Source organism: Geotrypetes seraphini, chromosome 18 (genome assembly GCF_902459505.1).
Source record: "Geotrypetes seraphini chromosome 18, aGeoSer1.1, whole genome shotgun sequence".
NCBI classification, from domain to species: domain Eukaryota; kingdom Metazoa; phylum Chordata; class Amphibia; order Gymnophiona; family Dermophiidae; genus Geotrypetes; species Geotrypetes seraphini.
The window spans coordinates 37816755-37836427 of NC_047101.1; the positions used below are offsets into that span (position 1 = coordinate 37816755).

The following is a 19673-nucleotide window of genomic DNA, read 5'->3' on the forward strand; positions in this document are numbered from 1 at the left end:
AAAGTTAGACAAGTTTCTGCTGAGCCAGAACGTACGCAGGTAGGGCTAGTCTCAGGGCGCTGGTCTTTGACCTAAGGGCCGCCGCGTGAGCGGACCGCTGGGCACGATGGACCACTGGTCTGACCCAGCAACAGCAATTCTTATGTTCTTAACCAGTCTAACCCTCTCTTCTACAAAACTGCGCTAGTGGTTTTTAGTGCAGAGAGCCGCGCTGAGTGGCCCGCGCTGTTCCCAATGCTCATAGGAACTTGAGCGCGGGTCCATTCAGTGCGGCTCTCTGTGCTAAAAAATGCTAGTGTGGTTTCATAAAAGAGGGGGTAAGTCCCGTCCGTCAATTATGTAAATACGTGGAAATGATTTTTAAAAAAAATTTTAGAACTATATTTTAATTTTAATATTGTAATTAACATTGTAATTTTACTCCGTAAACCAAACAGATACTCGCTGGTGGTCAGTATATCAAATATAGAATAAACTTGGAGACTTAACTATTCTCTGAGTGAAAAAATTTCTCCTATTGGTTTTAAAAGTACGTATTTCCCTGTAACTTCATCGAGTGTCGGTATTGAACAGCCTGACGTGGCTGAAGTGCTTCCCAAGAGCAAGAGTTCTCGGTTGAGAGCCAACAAAGTCCTTGTAGGAAAAAGTCCTTTCCTTTCAGAAGGCGTGCCAGTGCTTGTATTATCTTGCTTAGAGGGGCTGATTTCAAGTTATTCACCTTCTGCCAATCAATACTTCCCTCCTTCAAATTCAGTGCGGTTTCATCTGATCTGCTCATCCCACCCTGACTGTAGTGGGACAGAGATTACAAAAAAAAAAAAACCCCAAGGTTGCTTCGTTGCGCTGGATCCTTGCCAGTTTCCTTTCATAAGCACCTGCTGCCCTAAGCACTTCGATAATGGCCTAAAACTCTGTATTTGTCAATGACAGATAAATCAGTCATGAGCTAGAAATATATGAGAGCTATTTGACAGAATTATCACAGGAGCTAGCTACTGGAACTGCTGCACTGTGAATATTAAATTTCCTCTTTCGATCCAGAAGAACAATATGTTTTCTTGGAATATCAGCAAGCTGGTTGTTTCTAAAGTTAGAATGATTTTTCCGAAGGTAGAATGTTGTTGATTGCTACTAGAACTACAACTATTTATCACTTTTATAGCATTGAAAGGCGTACGCAGTGCTGTACATTTTGATATTTAGTAGACGGTCCCTGCTTGGAAGAGCTTAGAGTCTAACTTGGACAAACAGACATCACATATAGAGTTGGGGGTGCAGAACCCAATGTGAGAAGAGTTAGGAGTTGAAAGCAGTCTCAAAGAGGTGACTTGAATGTTGCCAGAAATGGAGCCCGTCATAGGGATTCGGGCAGTTTGTTCCTGGCATACAGCGCAGCAAGACAGAAGGGACGGAGTGGAGAAGAGTAAAGAGAGGAGGGGCCTTCCGGCCGAGCGGAGCTCACTTGGGAGAACATAGGGGGAGATAACGGAAGAGGGGCTGCCGAGCGAATACATTTGTAGGTACATTTGAACTGTATTCGGAAACTGATGAGGATGTGGTAAGAGCGGATAGCACAGCTGGTTTTAAGAAAGGTTTGGAGAAGTTCCTGGAAGAAAAGTCCATAGTCTGTTATTGAGAAAGACATGGGGGAAGCCACTGCTTGCCCTGGATCAGTACCATGGACTGTTGCTACTCTTTGGGATTCTAGAATCTTGTTACTTTCTGGGATTCCAGGATCTTGCTATTCTTTGAGATTCTGTATGGAATGTTGCTACTCTTTGAGTTTTGGCCAGGTACTAGTGACCTGGATTGGCCACCGTGAGAACGGGCTACTGGGCTTAATGGACCATTGGTCTGACCCAGTAAGGCTATTCTTATGTTCTTATGTTCTCAGCCCTCTCCTGGAAGTGGTGTAGTGCAGGGGTGCAGTTCACCCTGGGCACGGTCTTCCTCCTCTTTTACGCCCCCTCTCCCTCTTTTACACACACCCTCTTTTGCACCCTCCGCTCCTCTCCTTGCCATGCACATGCGCCCCTTGCCTTCCCCTTACCTTTTTTACTTCCCCTGCGCGAGGTTGCTGCCCGCTTCGGCATCGGCACTCTCTCTGATGTCCCTTCCGGGACCCACACTTAGGAAGTGATGCCAAAGGGTGAGCCAGCACCAACATGGGCAGCAACCTCATGCCAGGGAAGTCAAAAATGTATGGGGAAAGGGAAGGGAGCGTGCGCACGGCAGGGGGGCAGGGAAGAGGGCGGGGGAGGGGCACCACCGCCCCGAGTGCCGCTCACGCTTAATGCGCCACTGCCTAGAAGCACACTAGGCCAGTCAGTTTCGAAGACTACTATAACAGATGTGCATGAAGTCGATTTGCATACGACGGATATTCAGTATATTCAAATTCATCTCATGCATATGCATTGTGGTAGTCCTGAAAAGTCCAGGAGCGTGTTGAGAAAGATGTTCTGCATTGTTTTTGCAAATGTTTTTGCAATTGTAGGCAATGGCAGATGAAGTTCAACGTGGAGAAATGCAAAGTAATGCATTTAGGTAGTAAGAATAAGGAATACGAGTATAGAATGTCAGGCGCAACTCTGGGTAAGAGCGAACAAGAAAAGGACCTGGGTGTACTGATAGATAGGACCCTGAAGCCGTCGGCACAATGCGCGGCAGCGGCAAAGAAAGCAAACAGAATGTTAGGCATGATAAAGAAAGGAATCACGAGTAGATCGGAGAAAGTCATAATGCCGCTTTATAGAGCAATGGTCAGACCACACTTGGAATACTGTGTCCAACATTGGTCTCCCCACCTAAAGAAGGATATAAAACTGCTGGAGAGGGTGCAGAGACGAGCAACGAAGCTAATAAGAGGTATGGAGAACTTGGAATATGAGGAACGACTCAAGAAACTGGGACTGTTCTCCCTTGAGAAGAGGAGGCTGCGAGGGGACATGATCGAGACGTTCAAAATGCTGAAAGGCATCGATAAAATAGAGCAGGAAAATAAATTATTTACATTGTCCAACGCGACACGGACAAGAGGACATGGTTTGAAGCTAAGGGGGGACAAGTCCAGGACAAATGTCAGGAAGTTCTGTTTTACACAGCGAGTGGTAGACGCCTGGAATGCTCTCCCAAAGGAGGTTATTAAGGAATCCACTGTGCTGGGATTCAAAGGCAAATTAGATGCACATCTCCTTACGAGAGGCATAGAGGGATATGGGCGACTAAAACTACATCAGGTGTATACCTGACTGGGCCTCCGCGTGTGCGGATCGCCGGACTCGATGGACCATGGGTCTGATCCGGAGATGGCAGTTCTTATGTTCTTATGAACCTGTTAGAGGGGGAATTCGATTTTATTCTCCTCTACTCCGTCTCATTTGCAGGTGCAGCTTAATAGTCTGTTATACAGCCAAAATGGGCTTTTCTTTTGAATCTGCTTTTGTAAGAGGAGAGAAAGAGGCAATGCAGAAAAGCATCAGTCAAAGTATCTTGAGGGTAGATCCTCTTTCAAGCCTGCAGGTAAAAGAAGCCAAAATAGCCCACAGTATCCAGAAAATGCAGCACCTGGGGTAAATGATACCCTTTCATAATGATACCTGCGAGGTAGTAAGAATGGCATAGAAAGCACTTTGTTCTTTGGAAACAGTGATTTGGGAACTTTGCTCCGAGAGCAACACTTGCATTGATATTGGACTTCAAAGGTTTCAGCAGCAGCTGAATCACACATAATGTCTGAGAGAGAATGGAGTTGTAGATGTGAAGGGCAATTCTGTACACCAGCCACACGAAATGTTGTGGAAATGTTTTAAAATAATGTTCAAGCCTGTACCCAGCACAACTACCTCAAGTTTAATAGATTTCAAGTGAGAGAGCATTTTACATTGTCATTTCCCATCTGTTCGATACTTAATCTCCTTTATCCTCCCCTCTCCTCCCTCCCTCCCTTTCCCCTTCCTCCTTTCCCCCTCTCTCCCCTCTTTTTCTCTCCCCTTCCTCCTATCCACCTCCTCTCTCTCCCTCCTATTTCTCTCCCCCTGTATAGGTATGAGCGACGCACAAAAAGAAGATTAGATTAGATTTCCGGCGTTCAGAGATCCTTCTGGCAGTGGTCCGGAGAACTAGTTGCGATGGAAGTTAAGTTTTTTTTTTCTTTCTTTAATTTAATTTGAATTGTTGAAAAGTTTTTTTGTGTTTTTTTTTGCAAGAGACCCAATGAAGAAATGAGTGGCTGTGAGGTGATTTCATGAATGTTTTCAAACAGCCCATAACGGAGGATCTCTGAACGCCGGAAAGGACGATGTAAAATGCTCTCTCACTTGAAATCTATTAAGCTTGAGGTGGTTGTGCTGGGTACAGGTTTGAACATTTGTTATTAGACCCTGTTCTGAATACTTTTTTGACTCAGTAAAAATTCTAATGTTTTTTTTAAAAAAAAAAGGCATATAGTAGATGAGTTGATTAATTTATTCAAAAGGAAACCATTCCTCTGTTTCATCATTTATATGATAAGGATCTATTCTGCCTTAACATTATTCTGCAAATATCTGCTTAAACATATTTATTTATTTATTTTAATTTATATCCCGTCATCCCCAAGAAACCTAGAACAGGTAACATACATAATACCGTGTTTCTCCGAAAATAATTTGAGTCCAACAAACGCACTAGAGCTTATTTCTTTCATGTACAGTAATCATCTCTCCGTTCCTCTCCTCCACCTCAATCCTTCCTCTTTCCTTTCTCCCCCACCCCCATGTGCAACATCTTTCCTCCCCTCTCACCCATCCCCTTGTGCAGCATCTTTCTATCCCTCCCTCACATCCCCCTGTGCAGCAGAACCCCAACGACTCTCCCACATGAAACTGACATACCTCCGCTCTGAGGCCTCCTAAAGCAGCAGGGGTGGGGGTTGCCGAATCGATGAGTCCAATTTTTTTTCATCAAATCAGGCAGCACTAGTGTCAGGGATGGAGTCGGGGACATTCGGTGGGGGGGGGGAGGCCTTCGGTGGTTGATCTTAACTAGGGCTTATTTTCAGGATAGGTCTTATTTTCGTGGAAACAGGGTAACAAACAAGACACATAACAATTAACAACAGGGAACAGAAGATGTGACAATAAGGTACCGTGAGGTGCATATTGTTCTAGATCAGCAGATTCTTGGAGCCTGAAGCCTACACAGGAAGCCAGTTGGACATCTGAAATTCTAAACAAACTGTATATTGTAATTCGCTACTTTTTGAGATTCTGCATACTGTAATTCCACTGACTATCTGCATATTGTAACTCGCTGATTGTCCAGCTCTCTTCAATGTAAACCACCTAGAAGTCGCACGATTATGGCGGTATAGTAGAATAAAGTTATTATTATTATCTGTTAAGAATACAGTGGTTTGGGAGTAACCGTCTGAATGCTAGCTTGTCTTGAGGAGTCAGGTGAAGAGGTAGGTTTCTGTTTCTTTCCTAAAGCTCTTAGGTCCATTAAGGGGTTTGATGTTAGGAGGTAGCAAATGAGAATATGATCTTCGTCTGGCACTTTCTAGCTGGAGGCCTGATTCTATTAGCGGTACCTGAATCGGCAGGCACCATTGAAAACGGCACCTACCGCGTATCCTTCAAAGTTAGGTGCCCTTTATAAAGTCACAGCTATCAGCGCCTCTAACCTAACTCGTTCCACGCACAAACTCTGCCCCTTAACCAGGCCGAGAAAGTTTCTCCGTAGAAAAATCTCCGTGGAGCAACGAGGGGGCTTTCTACGGAGAGACTTTCTCCGTGATTTACTCTGGCGTCATACAGGCTCACGTTTATTTTTCTTGTGGTTTGCTTTCAGACCTTTACAAACTAGGGACCCCTGATGAAGGAGTGTTAACCGAAACACCCTGGTTTGTATAAAGGTGGTGACATTAGCTACAATATATATATATTTAATAAACCCATCCTGCATCTTGTACCCTTGACTGCAGTTTTTTCTTTGTTTGTTATGATTGTGCTTCACGGCAGACTCATTTGGGTTGTGCTTTTGTTTGTCTGGGAACTTCTAGCGGCAGCAACAATGTTCACAATTCACTTCTCTGCCGACATTGGGCCTTCCTCTCTGCCAGGTCCTGCCTTCACGGAAGCAGGAAGTAGTTGGAACCCAGCAAAGAGGAAAGCCCTATACCGACAGAGTTGCAATTTGTGGATGTTGCCACTGCCCATGATAAAAGGCAAGTTTACAAGGGGAATGACAGAGAGAGAGGGAGGTACCCATGATGGAAGTGGAGGGGAGGGAAGGAGGAGAAAAATGTTGCACCCGATTCCAGGCTTCTGTGCATTTTGACCTTAAAATAAATGTAAAAACAAATGCAGTTTCAGACAGCGAACTTCATTTGGGGGGATATTGTGAGGGAGGGGGGAACTATACACTTTTTATTCTGCTTCTTTGCATTTAGAAGAAAATGCCCTGCGCTTTGCTCTATACATTTATAATGTTCATGTGCAACAGAGAAATTCATCTGGCAAGGGCTGCAGGTTTGTGCCTTGCATGTGAGTCCTGAATAGAGCTGAACTCCCCTGCCTAGCCAAAGCATGCTCTCTGCGGCTTTTGACAGATTCCTGTGAATTCCATGCACATCTCATTATTGACTTGTGGGAAGGGAGGGGGGAAGAGTTTTACAGTAAAAAATAATAAGCATGTGTTGTGAGGAACAGAAGATCCCTAGAGCCAACAAGTTGACTTAAAGGCACATGTGATCGTGCAGCTTTTGCACTCCCTAGTTAGCTAATTGTATGCTGTGGCAGAATCAGGAATATTAATTGTTTCTTTGGTCATCTCACATCATGTAAGAATGCACCAAGACAGCATTTCCAGTTATGAGGATGAAACGTAAAGGGTTAGTTTTTCAAAGAATTTATCTGGAGCTACATGATCGTAAGCTAGTTAAATTGCTCAAACCACCGACATGGATTTTCAATCAGCTAAAAGTAGGTACTTACATTCACAATGTGTATTCAGAAAAAGAAGGCATTCCCAGGGGCCAAACATGGTCAAAGGGAGAACTAGAAACTTTGCATATAGGTACAATTCACCAAGTGGGTGGGTACATAAGAACATAAGAATTTGCCTCCGCTGGGTCAGACCAGAGGTCCATCCCGCCCAGCGGTCCGCTCCCGCGGCGGCCCTCCAGGTCCATCACCTGTGTAATGGTCCCTGACTATTTCTATAACCTACCTCAACTCCTATCTGTACCCCTGGCAAACAGTGATGAGTAGATGGTCTACCTATCCTTGACAACCTATCCTTGACAACTGGAAACTGGTGAATGTCACACCTATCTTTAAGAAGGGATCGAGAGGTGACCCCGGGAACTACAGGCCGGTGAGCCTGACTTCAGTTATAGGGAAGATGGTGGAAGCAATAATCAAGGACAGCATTTGCGAGCACATCGAGAAAAATGGCCTACTGCGGACAAGCCAGCACGGATTCTGTAAGGGAAGGTCGTGCCTGACAAACCTTCTGTACTTCTTTGAGGGAATAAGCAGTCAGGTGGACAAAGGGGAACCCATAGATATCATTTACCTCGATTTTCAAAAGGCCTTTGACAAGGTGCCACATGAAAGGCTGCTTAGGAAGCTGTGGAACCACGGGGTGGGCAGGGATGTACATAGATGGATCAAGCACTGGCTATCAGGTAGACTACAGAGGGTCGGAGTAAAGGGCCAATATTCTGACTGGCAGGGAGTCACGAGCGGTGTGCTGCAGGGATCGGTGCTGGGGCCGCTACTCTTCAACATATTTATCGACCTGGAAACGGAGGCAAAGTGTGAGGTTATAAAATTTGCAGACGATACCAAACTCTGCGCCAGAGTTAGGACCAGGGAGGAGTGTGAGGAACTGCAAAGGGACCTCGATAAGCTGGAGAACTGGGCAAACAAATGGCAAATGCACTTTAACGTAGATAAATGCAAGGTCATGCACATAGGGAAAAAGAACCCATTGTTCGAGTATAAAATGGGGGGGGGGGACTTGAGAGAGACTTGGGTGTGCTAGTGGATCCATCCATGAAACCATCCGCACAGTGTGTAGCAGCCTCGAAGAAAGCCAACAGGATGCTGGGCATCATCAAGAGGGGCATAACAACCAGGACGCGGGAAGTCATCATGCCGCTGTATCGAGCGATGGTGCGCCCACATCTGGAATACTGCGTTCAATATTGGTTGCCGCACCTCAAGAAGGACAAGGCAATTCTTGAGAGAGTCCAAAGGAGGGCAACGAAACTGGTAAGAGGGCTGGAAAACTGCCCATATGCCGAGAGGCTGGATAAACTGGGGCTCTTCTCTCTGGAAAAGAGGAGGCTCAGGGGGGATATGATAGAGACCTTCAAAATACTTAGGGGCATAGAGAGGGTGGACAGGGACAGGTTCTTCAGACTAAAAGGGACGACAGGTACGAGGGGGCACTCAGAGAAACTGAAGGGGGATAGGTTCAAATCAAATGCAAGGAAGTTTTTCTTCACCCAAAGGGTCGTGGACACATGGAATGCGCTCCCGGAGGAAGTGATCCGGCAGAATACAGTACAGGGATTCAAACAGGGATTGGACGGATTCCTGAGGGAAAAGGGGATCGTGGGGTACTGAGGGAGATGCTGGGGTGATGCATAAATATAGACAGCTCACCAGGTCGTGCAGGTGCAAGGGATAGGACTTCGATGACAAACCTAGGGGGCAAAGGGGGCCCCTTCTGGTGATTAAGGCAGGTCATGACCTGTTGGGCCGCCGCAGGGGCGGACTGCTGGGCGGGATGGACCTGTGGTCTGACCCGGCAGAGGCACTGCTTATGTTCTTATGTTTATTATTTGTCATTGGGCCGCACATGGGAAAGATGCGTTTTCAATTTGTCTCATTCTGAATTTGTCTTAATCAAAGAAAGATCTATGGAAGTAAATAGTCAAGAGTCGCAACTTGTATTCTTCATCTGTTTACCTTACCGTGACTTGCTTTCTAATTAATATTATAATTAAGGAGCAATTTGATTAGTCAATGCATGAGATTCATTATACGTTTATTATCCTGGACCAGAAATGACCTCATATCCTCTCAGTGCCACCCCACCTCATAACCACATCAACTGCAATAAGATGAGTAAGAACAAGGCCTTTATGTCTGCCGTGACACTCATCTCCAAGATGTCTTACACCAGCCTGGTGGCAGGCTGATGCATCAGAATTCCTTACTTCCAGTCAGGCTGTAGAATACGGCATCATTGCCACAAATCTTGCAAAACACTCACTTGTCTTACAAAGTCACTGTTGCTGTATGACAGTTATGCTGACTGAGCATTCTTTCTGAATAAGCATCTGAAAAAAACAATTCCACAACAGGGTGCCTACAATTAAGGGATGGGATCTGATATACTATATCTGATATTCCTGTGGTTGCAATCAAAGCAGTGTGTACTCATATGCAGGTACTTATTTTGTTCCTGGGGCAACGGAGGGTTTCGTGGCTTATCCAGAGTCACAGGGAGCTGCAGTGGGAATCAAACCCAATTCCCCTAGCTCTCAGGCCACTGCACTAACCATTAGGTTACTCCTTCCAGAAGGCATGTGGTACTGATAGAAGCCTGTTCTCTAAAGCAAACTAAGGGGTCCTTTTATGAAGCTGCAGTAAAGCACTAATATGTGTTTGCTGCAGGGGAAAAAATGGCTTACTGTGGGGTGCGCTGAGGCGTCCCACACAAGGGGATGTGCGCTAGCAAGTGAACATTGCACAGGTTTTGTGCATGAGTCGCTACAAAACAGGTGCGGTAGAGGCTCACTCGCTAATGATCATGCGCTATGCGAAGTTTAGCATATGGCCATTAATAGGATAATATAATGTAATATACAAAAGATTACAGAAAGAGGAAGACAGGCAAAAATATCTGGAAAAGTTAAGAGAGGCTGGATGTGTAGTCAGGAAAGCAAAGATGCGAATGGAAGAAAAAATAGCTGACACGGTAAAACAAGGAGACAAGACAATTTTTAGATATATCAGTGATAGGAAGAAGTGCAAAAGTGGCATTGTGAGACTCAAAGGTGACGAGAAGAAATATGGAGAAGCTGATTAAAAAAAGGCTGAATTGCTTAACAAATATTTCTGTTCTGTGTTCACGGCTGAAGCGCCAGGAGCGGGACCACAGAAGACAAACGTGAATAAGGATGGAGGAGTGGTAGACCCCGATCGATTTTCAGAGGGTTGTGTTCGTGAGGAGCTAGCTAAACTAAAGGTAGACAAAGCGATGGGGATGGATGGGGTACAGGTGCTGAAAGAACTTAGGGAAGTTCTGGTGGCTCTACTGACTGACCTTATCAACGAGTCTCTAGAGTCAAGAGTGGAACCGGAGGATTGGAGAAGGGCAAATGTGGTCCCTCTCCACACAAATGAAAGTAAGGAAGAAGTAGGGAATTACAGGCTGGTAAGTCTAACTTCTCTGGTAAGCAAATTAATAAAAACGCTTTTAAAACAAAGAATGGTGAAGTTTCTGGAATCCTGTGGATTACAGGACCAGAGGCAACATGGATTCACTAGAGGTAGGTCTTGTCAGATAGAATGTACTTTTTAAGACTGGCTGTACATGTTATAAGATAATAAATGGTCTGGTTCCGAGTAGGACTGGGGATGATAGGATAGGGCCTTACAGGGTGGGGATGGGTGGAACTGGGCGGGCCTGGGGGGGTCTAGATTATCCTGATTTTAGGTCATCCCTAGTCCCACCCAAAACACTCCCACAACACTCACCCTTGCTATTTGGAAGTATAGCAGCATCGGACATCCGAATCCTACCTTGCAAAATCGAGATTTGGGCATTTAAAGCACACGAATATCCATTTTGGCATTTTGGGGCATCCATAAGCTTCAAAAATAAGTGTCATTGCGTGCAAGCTGCTCCTCAGAACACACCTACATGTTGGTGACATTTTTGTGCATGTAACCCTGAGATAACTGTATAAATGCCTTTTAAATTAATGTGTGACAAATCCTTTATCAAATCACCCCCTCAAATATCAATAATTGGATGAGAGATCGCTAGGAAAGCTCTAGTTTTGACTCACGACCTCAAAAAGATTACTGCCTTTTATTGATATAAAAAAAAAATTACCGTCGATGCATTGCTCCAAAGAGTTGCAGGATTCATTTGTAGAAGAAGGAAACGTTTTTCAATTGAAAATGGTGTCATCTGTACATTGAGCGATTTCTTCCAGCCATTCTGCACTTGCTTTCTAGAGCTGCTGAGAAATGAACATTCCTCTTGAGGTGTGTCCATTCTCAAGATACAGAGAAAATGATTTTAAGTGTGTGTTTAGGGCTATATTTATCTCGGTACACTTCCAGAGAACTTTGCCCTAGCAGTGAGGCTAAAGTACCTATGGGAAAGCATTTGACATTGTTGGCAAGCCCGAGCTTCCACTCGATATACCTGGGAAATTACACTTTGGATCCAAATTACAGAGCAGATTGCTTTGGATCTCTGTTTACACATGCCATGCTTGGTTTTATGCCTTATCTAAACCCCGTATTGTCCCAAATTGATTAAACAGGGATGGGCATAGGTGAATGCGCAAAAGCAAATTCTACTTCCTCTCCTTTCTCACGCCATCTTCAGCACTGATCTTTCCTATGGATTTTCTGTCCTGAATGAGATTTTATTGGTACATAAAACTTGTGATAAAATAAAATGGAAAAAAAAAAAAAAAAGGTTTGACTATACTGGTCCCTTCTTGTTTAAACTGCATTGATTGCCAAGGAATGATTTTATTTCTTTTAAGTTAGGTTGCTGGGTTTATAGAGGAGACCCTTTTATTATTATTAAGTTCTTATATACCGCCATACCCAAAGAGTTCTAGGCAGTTCACATCAATTAAATTAGGATCCGGTCTGAACACGGATTTACAAAATTTTGTCGGAATTACAAGCAACAAGGAAGGGAAGTATTGGGGTTTTAGCAGATGTTTATCATAGTTGGATTGGAAGAAAAAAGGGAGGGAGAGGGAACCAAGAGAGGGGAGGGGGAGAGAAAGGAAGGGGTGTGGGGGGTGGATTGTAGCGGGGAAAAAGAGTTAAGGGTCCTGTTCGCGGAAGAGGTATGTTTTGAGAAGTTTTCTGAAGTCGAGGTAGGTCGGGGCCACTAGCATCATTTGGGCTAGCCAAGGGTTCAGCCTGGCCGCCTGGAAGGCGAAGGTTTTGTCGAGGAATCCTTTGAGCTGGCATAATTTTATGGAGGGGAAGGCAAACATCTGAATTCTGCGGGATTTCCTATTGGTGCAATACATAGTGAAATGGGGGGAGAGGTATTTTGGTGAAAGACCAAATACTGTTTTGTAGCAGATGCAGGCGAACTTGAAAAGGACTCGGGAATCGAAAGGTAACCAATGCAGTTGGTGGTAGAAGGGAGTGATGTGTTCCCATTTGTTCAGGCTGCACCAAAAAAAGTGATCTGTGGTATCAGTGGTGCAGGGTTTTTCTGTACAGTGAGGATACTTTTAACGCAACTGTCAAATGGCTGCATTTCCTGTTTCACCCACTAATGACCACTAACCAATTAGTGCATAGCTATTTGCGTGGGAGCTGTTATGGACACCTATTTACTAGGCAATAAAGACTCCTGTGCTAACCAGGCGCTAATTGGTTAGTGTACAATAAGGCAGCTCTGCTAATTAATTATGTCTATTGGCATTTGATCTACCATCCTATCGTAGAGAAGTTCAGGGCAGTGTATAAATTTCTTCTATCAGGTACTCTTAAGTATTTTCCCTTTCTGTCTTGGTGGGCTCACAATCTAACTATGGCTCCTGGGGCAATGGAGGGTTAAGTGACTTGCCCAAGGTCACAAGGACGTTGAAGGAGGGTGGACTGGCAGCCGCAGCAAGGTCCCGCAATGACCACCGCTGCCGGCTCTGCTCCAGAATAAGTAAGTGACGTCAGAGGGAATGGACCGGCTTGCTGCAACCTCCTCTTGGCTGCCGGTCCACTCCCTCCAATGTCACTTACATGTTCCGGAGCAGAGCCAGCAGCCGTGGAGGTGCAGCAAGATCCCGGGAGAGAGACATAAGGGGGAAGGATACTGGATGGAATTGGGTTGGAAGGAAAGAAAGGGGATAGATGCTGATGGAAGTGGGAGGGGAGAATGGAGAGACAAGGGGCAGATGCTAATGGAAAAGGGGTGGATAGAGAGAGAAATATGGCAAACATTGGATATTAGTGGGGAGGGTAGAGGGAGAGCCTATGCTGGATGGAAGTGTGGATGGGAGAGAGAAGGGAGCAGATGCTGGATGGAAGTGGAAAGGAGAGAAAGAGAGAAGCAGACACTGAATGGAAGTGGAGAGAGGTGACAGATGCTGGATGGAAGTGGACAGAGAGAGGAGAAGATGCTGGATGGAAGGGGTAGAGAAAGGAAGGAGGGGATAAATATAAAGAGGGCACATGGGGGGAAGAGGATTGAGTTAGTGAAATACTGGAGGGGGTGAGGGAAAGAGGTGGCAAGCTGTAAGTAGACCCAGTGAAAATGGAAATTGACAACAGGATAGTAAGAACTTAATCTAGACAAATGCAGAAAATAAATTGAGAAGGAAGATGAGGGAAGATAAGGGAAGGGAAGGGAGAGGAAAGAGTGAAATGACAGACCATGGGGGTGTGGGGAGGGAAGGGAAGGAGAGGAGAGAGATGCCAGACCATTGGAAGAGGGGAGGAGAGGGAAGGGAAGAAGATGGATGTCAGACCAATGGGGTTGAAGGGATAGATGGAAGGGGGAGTCATACAGTTTCTGGAAGGGGCATAGAAAGAGAGGAGATGCCATATAAGAAGGGGCAGAGAGAAGGCAGACAGTGGATGGAAGGAAGATGAGGAAAGCAGAAACCAGAGAAGACAAAGGTAGAAAAAAAAATTATATTTATTTTTTTTGCTTTAGGATAAAGTAGTATTGGCCCCCTTTTATGAAGCTACATTAGGTTTTTTTAAATCACCAGCCGTGACGATATTAGCTCCGAATCTCATAGGAGTTCTTTGAGCTGCAGAGCTTTTACCACCACGGCCTGCAATTAAAAAAAACCCTAACGTGAGTAAAATCTGGTAACCCTACCACCACCTGCAATCAGGACATGTGTTTCAAGAATCAGATCTTTATCCTGAAAACCTAGTTGTTGTATTAGTCCATTTTGATAAACAGAAATAAAAGTGTATATGCTGTGGACTGTTCCTGTCAAAAAATGTATCGATAAAAAGGTGGTACATAAAACATTTTGATGACCTTTCATTCTCCATCAATTGAGAGTGCCTTTGTGTCCAGGTACCTGTTTGAATCCAATAAACAAAAAACAAATGGTGCCCTCCCCTAGCTAATAAAGGGTATGTGGGACCTCTCATACATTGACAGACTGAAAAAGCTGGGGCTTTTCTCGCTGGAAAAGCAACGACTCAGAGGAGACATGATAGAAACCTTCACGATCATGAAGGGCATAGAACAAGTGGACAGGGACAGATTTTTCAAATTATGGGGAACCACAAGTACAAGGGGGCACTCAGAGAAATTGAGAGGGGGAAGGTTTAGAACAAATGCCAGGAAGTTCTTTTTCACCCAGAGGGTGGTGGATACATGGAACGCGCTACCGGAGGATGTGATGAGCAGAAGCACGCTACAGGGCTTCAAAGAGGGTCTGGACAGGTACCTGGAGGACAAAGGGATTGAGGGGTACAGATGGGAGTAGAGGTAAGATTAGAGGGATAGGATTAGAGGTGATTTGTAGAATTGGTCAGAGACCACTGTTCAGGCAGTGGGCCTAATGGGTCGCCGCGAGAGCAGACCGCTGGGTGAGATGGACCTCTGGTCTGCCTCAGCGGAGGCAACTTCTTATGTTCTTACCAAGCCACTGCAGTTCCCAATTGGCAAACTATGCTTTTCTCTACCCGCAGGACGGAGAAGGATTATGTAGAGAAGTGCTGGAAGGATGTGCGCGTGGGAGATTTTCTCAAGTTGGAGTGCAATGAGATCATCCCAGCTGACATTCTGCTCCTCTTCTCCTCCGACCAGAATGGCGTCTGTCACATCGAAACAGCAAACCTAGACGGAGAAAGCAATCTGAAGCAGAGACAAGTGGTCAGAGGATTTTTGAATCAAGTAAGCACAACTGATTTGTTCTCCTTTATTTTTTTTTTTTTTTTTAAAGGAAAATGACCTTTATCTAAAAATTCAATTATATGTTGAACATGTGAAAAAGACGATTACATATATCTGAGATGAGCAGACCCAAACTGGTCATTATAAACTTGTCCATATGCCGTGTCACCACAGATAGCCATTCTCCATTCAATCTGACGGTGACGGGACTAAATTGCGCGAGACAACGGCGCACCGACAACTGAGCGCAAGGTTGACGGCACGCTGAAGAAAAGCACTATTTTAAAGGGCTCCGACGGGGGGTGTGGGGGGGGAACCCCCCCCACACACTTTACTTAACAGACATTGCGCTGGCGTTGTGGGGGGTTTGGGGGGTTGTAACCCCCCACATTATACTTAAAACTGAACTTTTTCCCTAAAAAACAGGCAAAAAGTTTGGTTTCAAGTATAATGAGGGGGTTACAACCCCCCAAACCCCCCACAACGCCAGCGCGATGTCTGTTAAGTAAAATAGGGGGGTTCCCCACCAACACCCCCCGTCGGAACCCTTTAAAATAGTGCTTTTCTTCGGCACGCCGTCAACCTTGCGCTCAGTTGTCTGCGCTCAGTTGTCGGCGCGCCGTTGTCTCGCGCGATTTTGTCTATGAACCCAAATTTAAAACCAAATTTAAAACTTTCTTATTCAGGGACGCCTTTATAACATAAGAATGGTCAATTCACCCAATAACTCTTAACCTTCTCCTTCCAGGCGGCCAAACTAAACTCATGGCTTGCCCAAATTATACTTGATGCCCCCACTTACCTGGACTTCAGAAAAAAACTCAAAACTCACTTATTCCATGGACAGAATCCCTAACACTCCCACTCGCTCCTTCTTCTCCCTTCAATACACATGAACCTCCACCTTCCCCCCCTAATGTACCCTCCAAACCAACTAACTTCACTGACCGGTTTTTTTTCCCTCCTATTGTATTTTCCTATTGTACTCCATTGGATATTCTGTCAACTTCATTGACCTGTACACCCCAAAAAATGTTAATTCTTGTCAACTTAAATGACATGTTCATTCCAAAAAATGTTAATTCCCAATGGTATCTTCTTTTGTAACATTATTAATTGCTGTGAACTGCCTAGAACTCTCTGGGTATGGCGGTATACAAAATAAAGTTATTATTATTATTATACAAAATAAAGTTGTTATTATTATTATTACTTGCATTTTTTTGTGATTTTTATACTTTAAGAGTGCCAAGAACCCTAAAAGACCTCTAAGGAAGGCATTTTTATTTTGCCAAAACAATCTTTTCTTGTTTTGCTGCTTCATTTCCTTTGTGGAACCTAGTGGTGCTATTTGGATTTTGTTGTATTGGATTTCTGGTCTAATTTTGGCTGGCCAAGACATAGCCAGCTAGACCAATATTCAACGGCAAGCCAGGTAAGGCCTAATGGCCCAAAACATAGAAACATAGAAACATACAAAGATGACGGTAGATAAGGGCTACAGTCCATCAAGTCTGCCCACACTATTTACCCACCCTTTTAAGTCTACTGACCCCCTTAAGTATAATTGTAATTATACTTCCACTCTACTGACCCTCTCTTTCAAGTCTATACCCTAGTGACCCTATCCCTTGGCATGACCCTCGTAGGGATCCCACATAGGTATCCCATTTGTTCTTGAAGTCTGGGATGCTGCGTGCCTCGATCACCTGCACTGGAAGCTCGTTCCAATGCTCAATCACTCTCTCCTTGAAGAAGTACTTCCTGGCATCTCCATGAAACTTCCCTCCCCTAAGTTTGAGCGGATGTCCTCTTGTGGTCGAGGGTCCCTGAAAAGAAAGATATCATCTTCCACCTCGACCCGTCCCGTGATGTACTTAAATGTCTCAATCATGTCTCCCCTCTCCCTACGCTCCTCGAGAGTGTAGAGCTGCAGTTTGCTCAGTCTTTCTTCGTACGGGAGACCCTTTAGCCCCGAGACCATCCTGGTGGCCATCCGCTGAACCGATTCAATTCTGAGCACATCTTTACGGTAATGTGGCCTCCAGAATTGCACACAGTATTCCAGATGAGGTCTCACCATGGCTCTGTACAATGGCATCATGACTTCAGGCTTCCTGTTGACGAAGCTTCTCTTGATACAACCTATCATCTGCCGTGCTTTAGATGAAGCCTTCTCCACTTGAGTGGCAGCCTTCATGTCGGCACTGATGATTACTCCTAAGTCTCGTTCTGCCGTAGTCATGGTTAAAGTTTCTCCATTCAATATTTGCCAGACAGAGCCTTTTAAGCGGCTCTGTCTGGCAAATATTGGTGATGACTGGCTACGTCACACAACATAGTCGGTCACCGACCAATCCACTGAGCTGGATATTTAGCAGGAGATAGCTGCCTATTCTGCTGAATAGCGCCGGATAGCCTGCTGTCTGCTATTTAGTTGGCTGGGAACCATTCCAAGCCAGCTGAATATCGACCCAATGTACGTTAAGAAAAATTTCCCTGTTGGTTTTGCACCAGTTGGAGGTTTGCACAGATTTTTACAAAGTGCTCATTTCATTCAGGGTTTTACATATGTGATCAAGGAAATAATCTTCTAAATCCCCGTTCTGCCTCCAAAAAGGGTGAAGGGTCATGAATTTGATATTCTGCCTTTCTGTGCAGGTACTTTCTCTGTCTCCGCTGGGCTCACAATCTGTTTTGTGAGTTTATTTACCTGGGGGACTAGAGGGTCACAGGGAGTTGCAGTGGGAACTGAACCCAGTTGCCTCGGTCCTCAGCTGATTGACTAACCATTAAGTCCCAAACCTGGTCTTGGAGGCATCCCAGCCAGTCAGGTATTCAGGATATCCACAATGAATATTCATGAAAGAAATTTGCATGCAGCGGGGACAGTGAATGCAAATCTCTCTCCCCTCTTATTTTTTTTCCCCCCATACGTGTCTTATTTACTATCAACAACTTGTATTTCTATTCCCATCCTTTCCTTTGTTTAATATCTTACATTACATTACATTACAGATTTCTGTTCCGCCATTACCTTTCGGTTCAAAGCGGATTACAAAAGAGTTATGGAAGAAGAGTTACAAAGTTAGATCAGAGGTCGTTTCCGAGAGGGATAAGTAGGATCAGGGGTAAGGGAGTGGATGGTAAGAAGGGGTTATTCGTGGTATTAAGCTTTGTTAAGGGATTTCTTGAAGAGTATAGTTTTTATTTCCTTTCTGAACATCTTGTAGTCTGGGGTTGGAGATTTGGTTATCTATTTCTAATCTAATCTAAACCTTACGTTTATATACCGCATCATCTCCATGAGAATGGAGCTCGACACGGTTTACAAGAACTTAAAATAGTGGGTAGAGAAGAAGAAAAAGGATTACATGAACTTATGTGTAGAAAGGGGGGAAGGATAGAGTTACAATTTGCTGAAAAGCCAGGTTTATTTTTGCTGCTTGAGTGGCTAGTAGGCCGTCGTATAGTTTTTTTCCGTTTTACTTCTTTGATTGGAGGGTAGGTGAATGGGGGGGGGGGTGTTTTTCTAGCCTGGTTAGTTTTGTCAGGTTAGTTCTATTCATTTGTTTTTTTCCCCCCAGAAATTTGTAATTTTATTGATTTGTACATTGCTTAGAATTTTGAATAAGCGATTAATCAAATTTATAATAAACTTGAGAACTTATTATATACCTACACAGATCGCTACTAACAGCAATAGTAATTAATCAAATTTCAACTGTTTAATATACTCATAATCAATTATCAGCCATTCACCCTACACATACAGATGAAACCCTCCCATCCCTTTCAATCATCCCAAAGTCCACTTTATCACTGCTCAGATCCTTTTGCAAATCTTTGCCTTATTGTTCAACCAAATTCCTCCGGTTTCATTCCTATGTCATAAGTTCATTCTCAGATCTCAGTTATGTTGTGTTCGCCAGTTTTTTCAGGAACAGATCAATCAATTCAGCCCGACATAGTCCTATATTTTGCAATTAATGTGTCTCCCTCCTCCTATTACATAATACAAATATTGTCAATAAATATCTACATTCATACCATTAATTTTATCCTTTTTATAAACAGTGTCATTAAATATCATTATTAACCCAATGAAACTAACTTTGCAGCCTGAGATCGGGTTTAATTCCAAAACGGGTGATCAGCTCAGATCTATTCCAACCATGGGTGATACTCTGTTTCCACCATCTTCTCACCAAACTGCTTTGCCATGATTCATCTCTCTCCTCTTTATTTACCACCTAATTATCATAATTCATTATAGATATCCTGAAAACCTGAATGGCTGGGGTGCCTCAGGACCAGGGTTGGGGACCACTGCATTATAATAACTTTAATAATAATAATAACTTTATTTTTGTATACCGCCATGCCCCGAAGAGTTCTAGGCGGTTCACATTGGTTAGACAGAGATTACAAGTGGTTACATATCAAATTGATCATAGAGTTGCAAACAACATGGAGATAGTAGTTACAAGTGGTTACATATCAAATTGATCGTAGAGTTGCGAATAGCAAGGAGAGAAGAA

At 44.2% G+C, this 19673-nt stretch overlaps 1 protein-coding gene across 2 annotated transcripts in view; it reads left to right on the forward strand.

The window, feature by feature from the left end:
• ATP10B (ATPase phospholipid transporting 10B (putative)) overlaps positions 1-19673 on the forward strand; it is a 424301-nt gene that overhangs the window by 284672 nt on the left and 119956 nt on the right. For both annotated transcript variants that reach the window (XM_033927737.1, XM_033927738.1), the window contains exon 4: positions 14928-15132. In XM_033927737.1, the coding sequence (XP_033783628.1) occupies positions 14928-15132 (205 nt within the window). The remainder of the gene's footprint in view (positions 1-14927; positions 15133-19673) is intronic.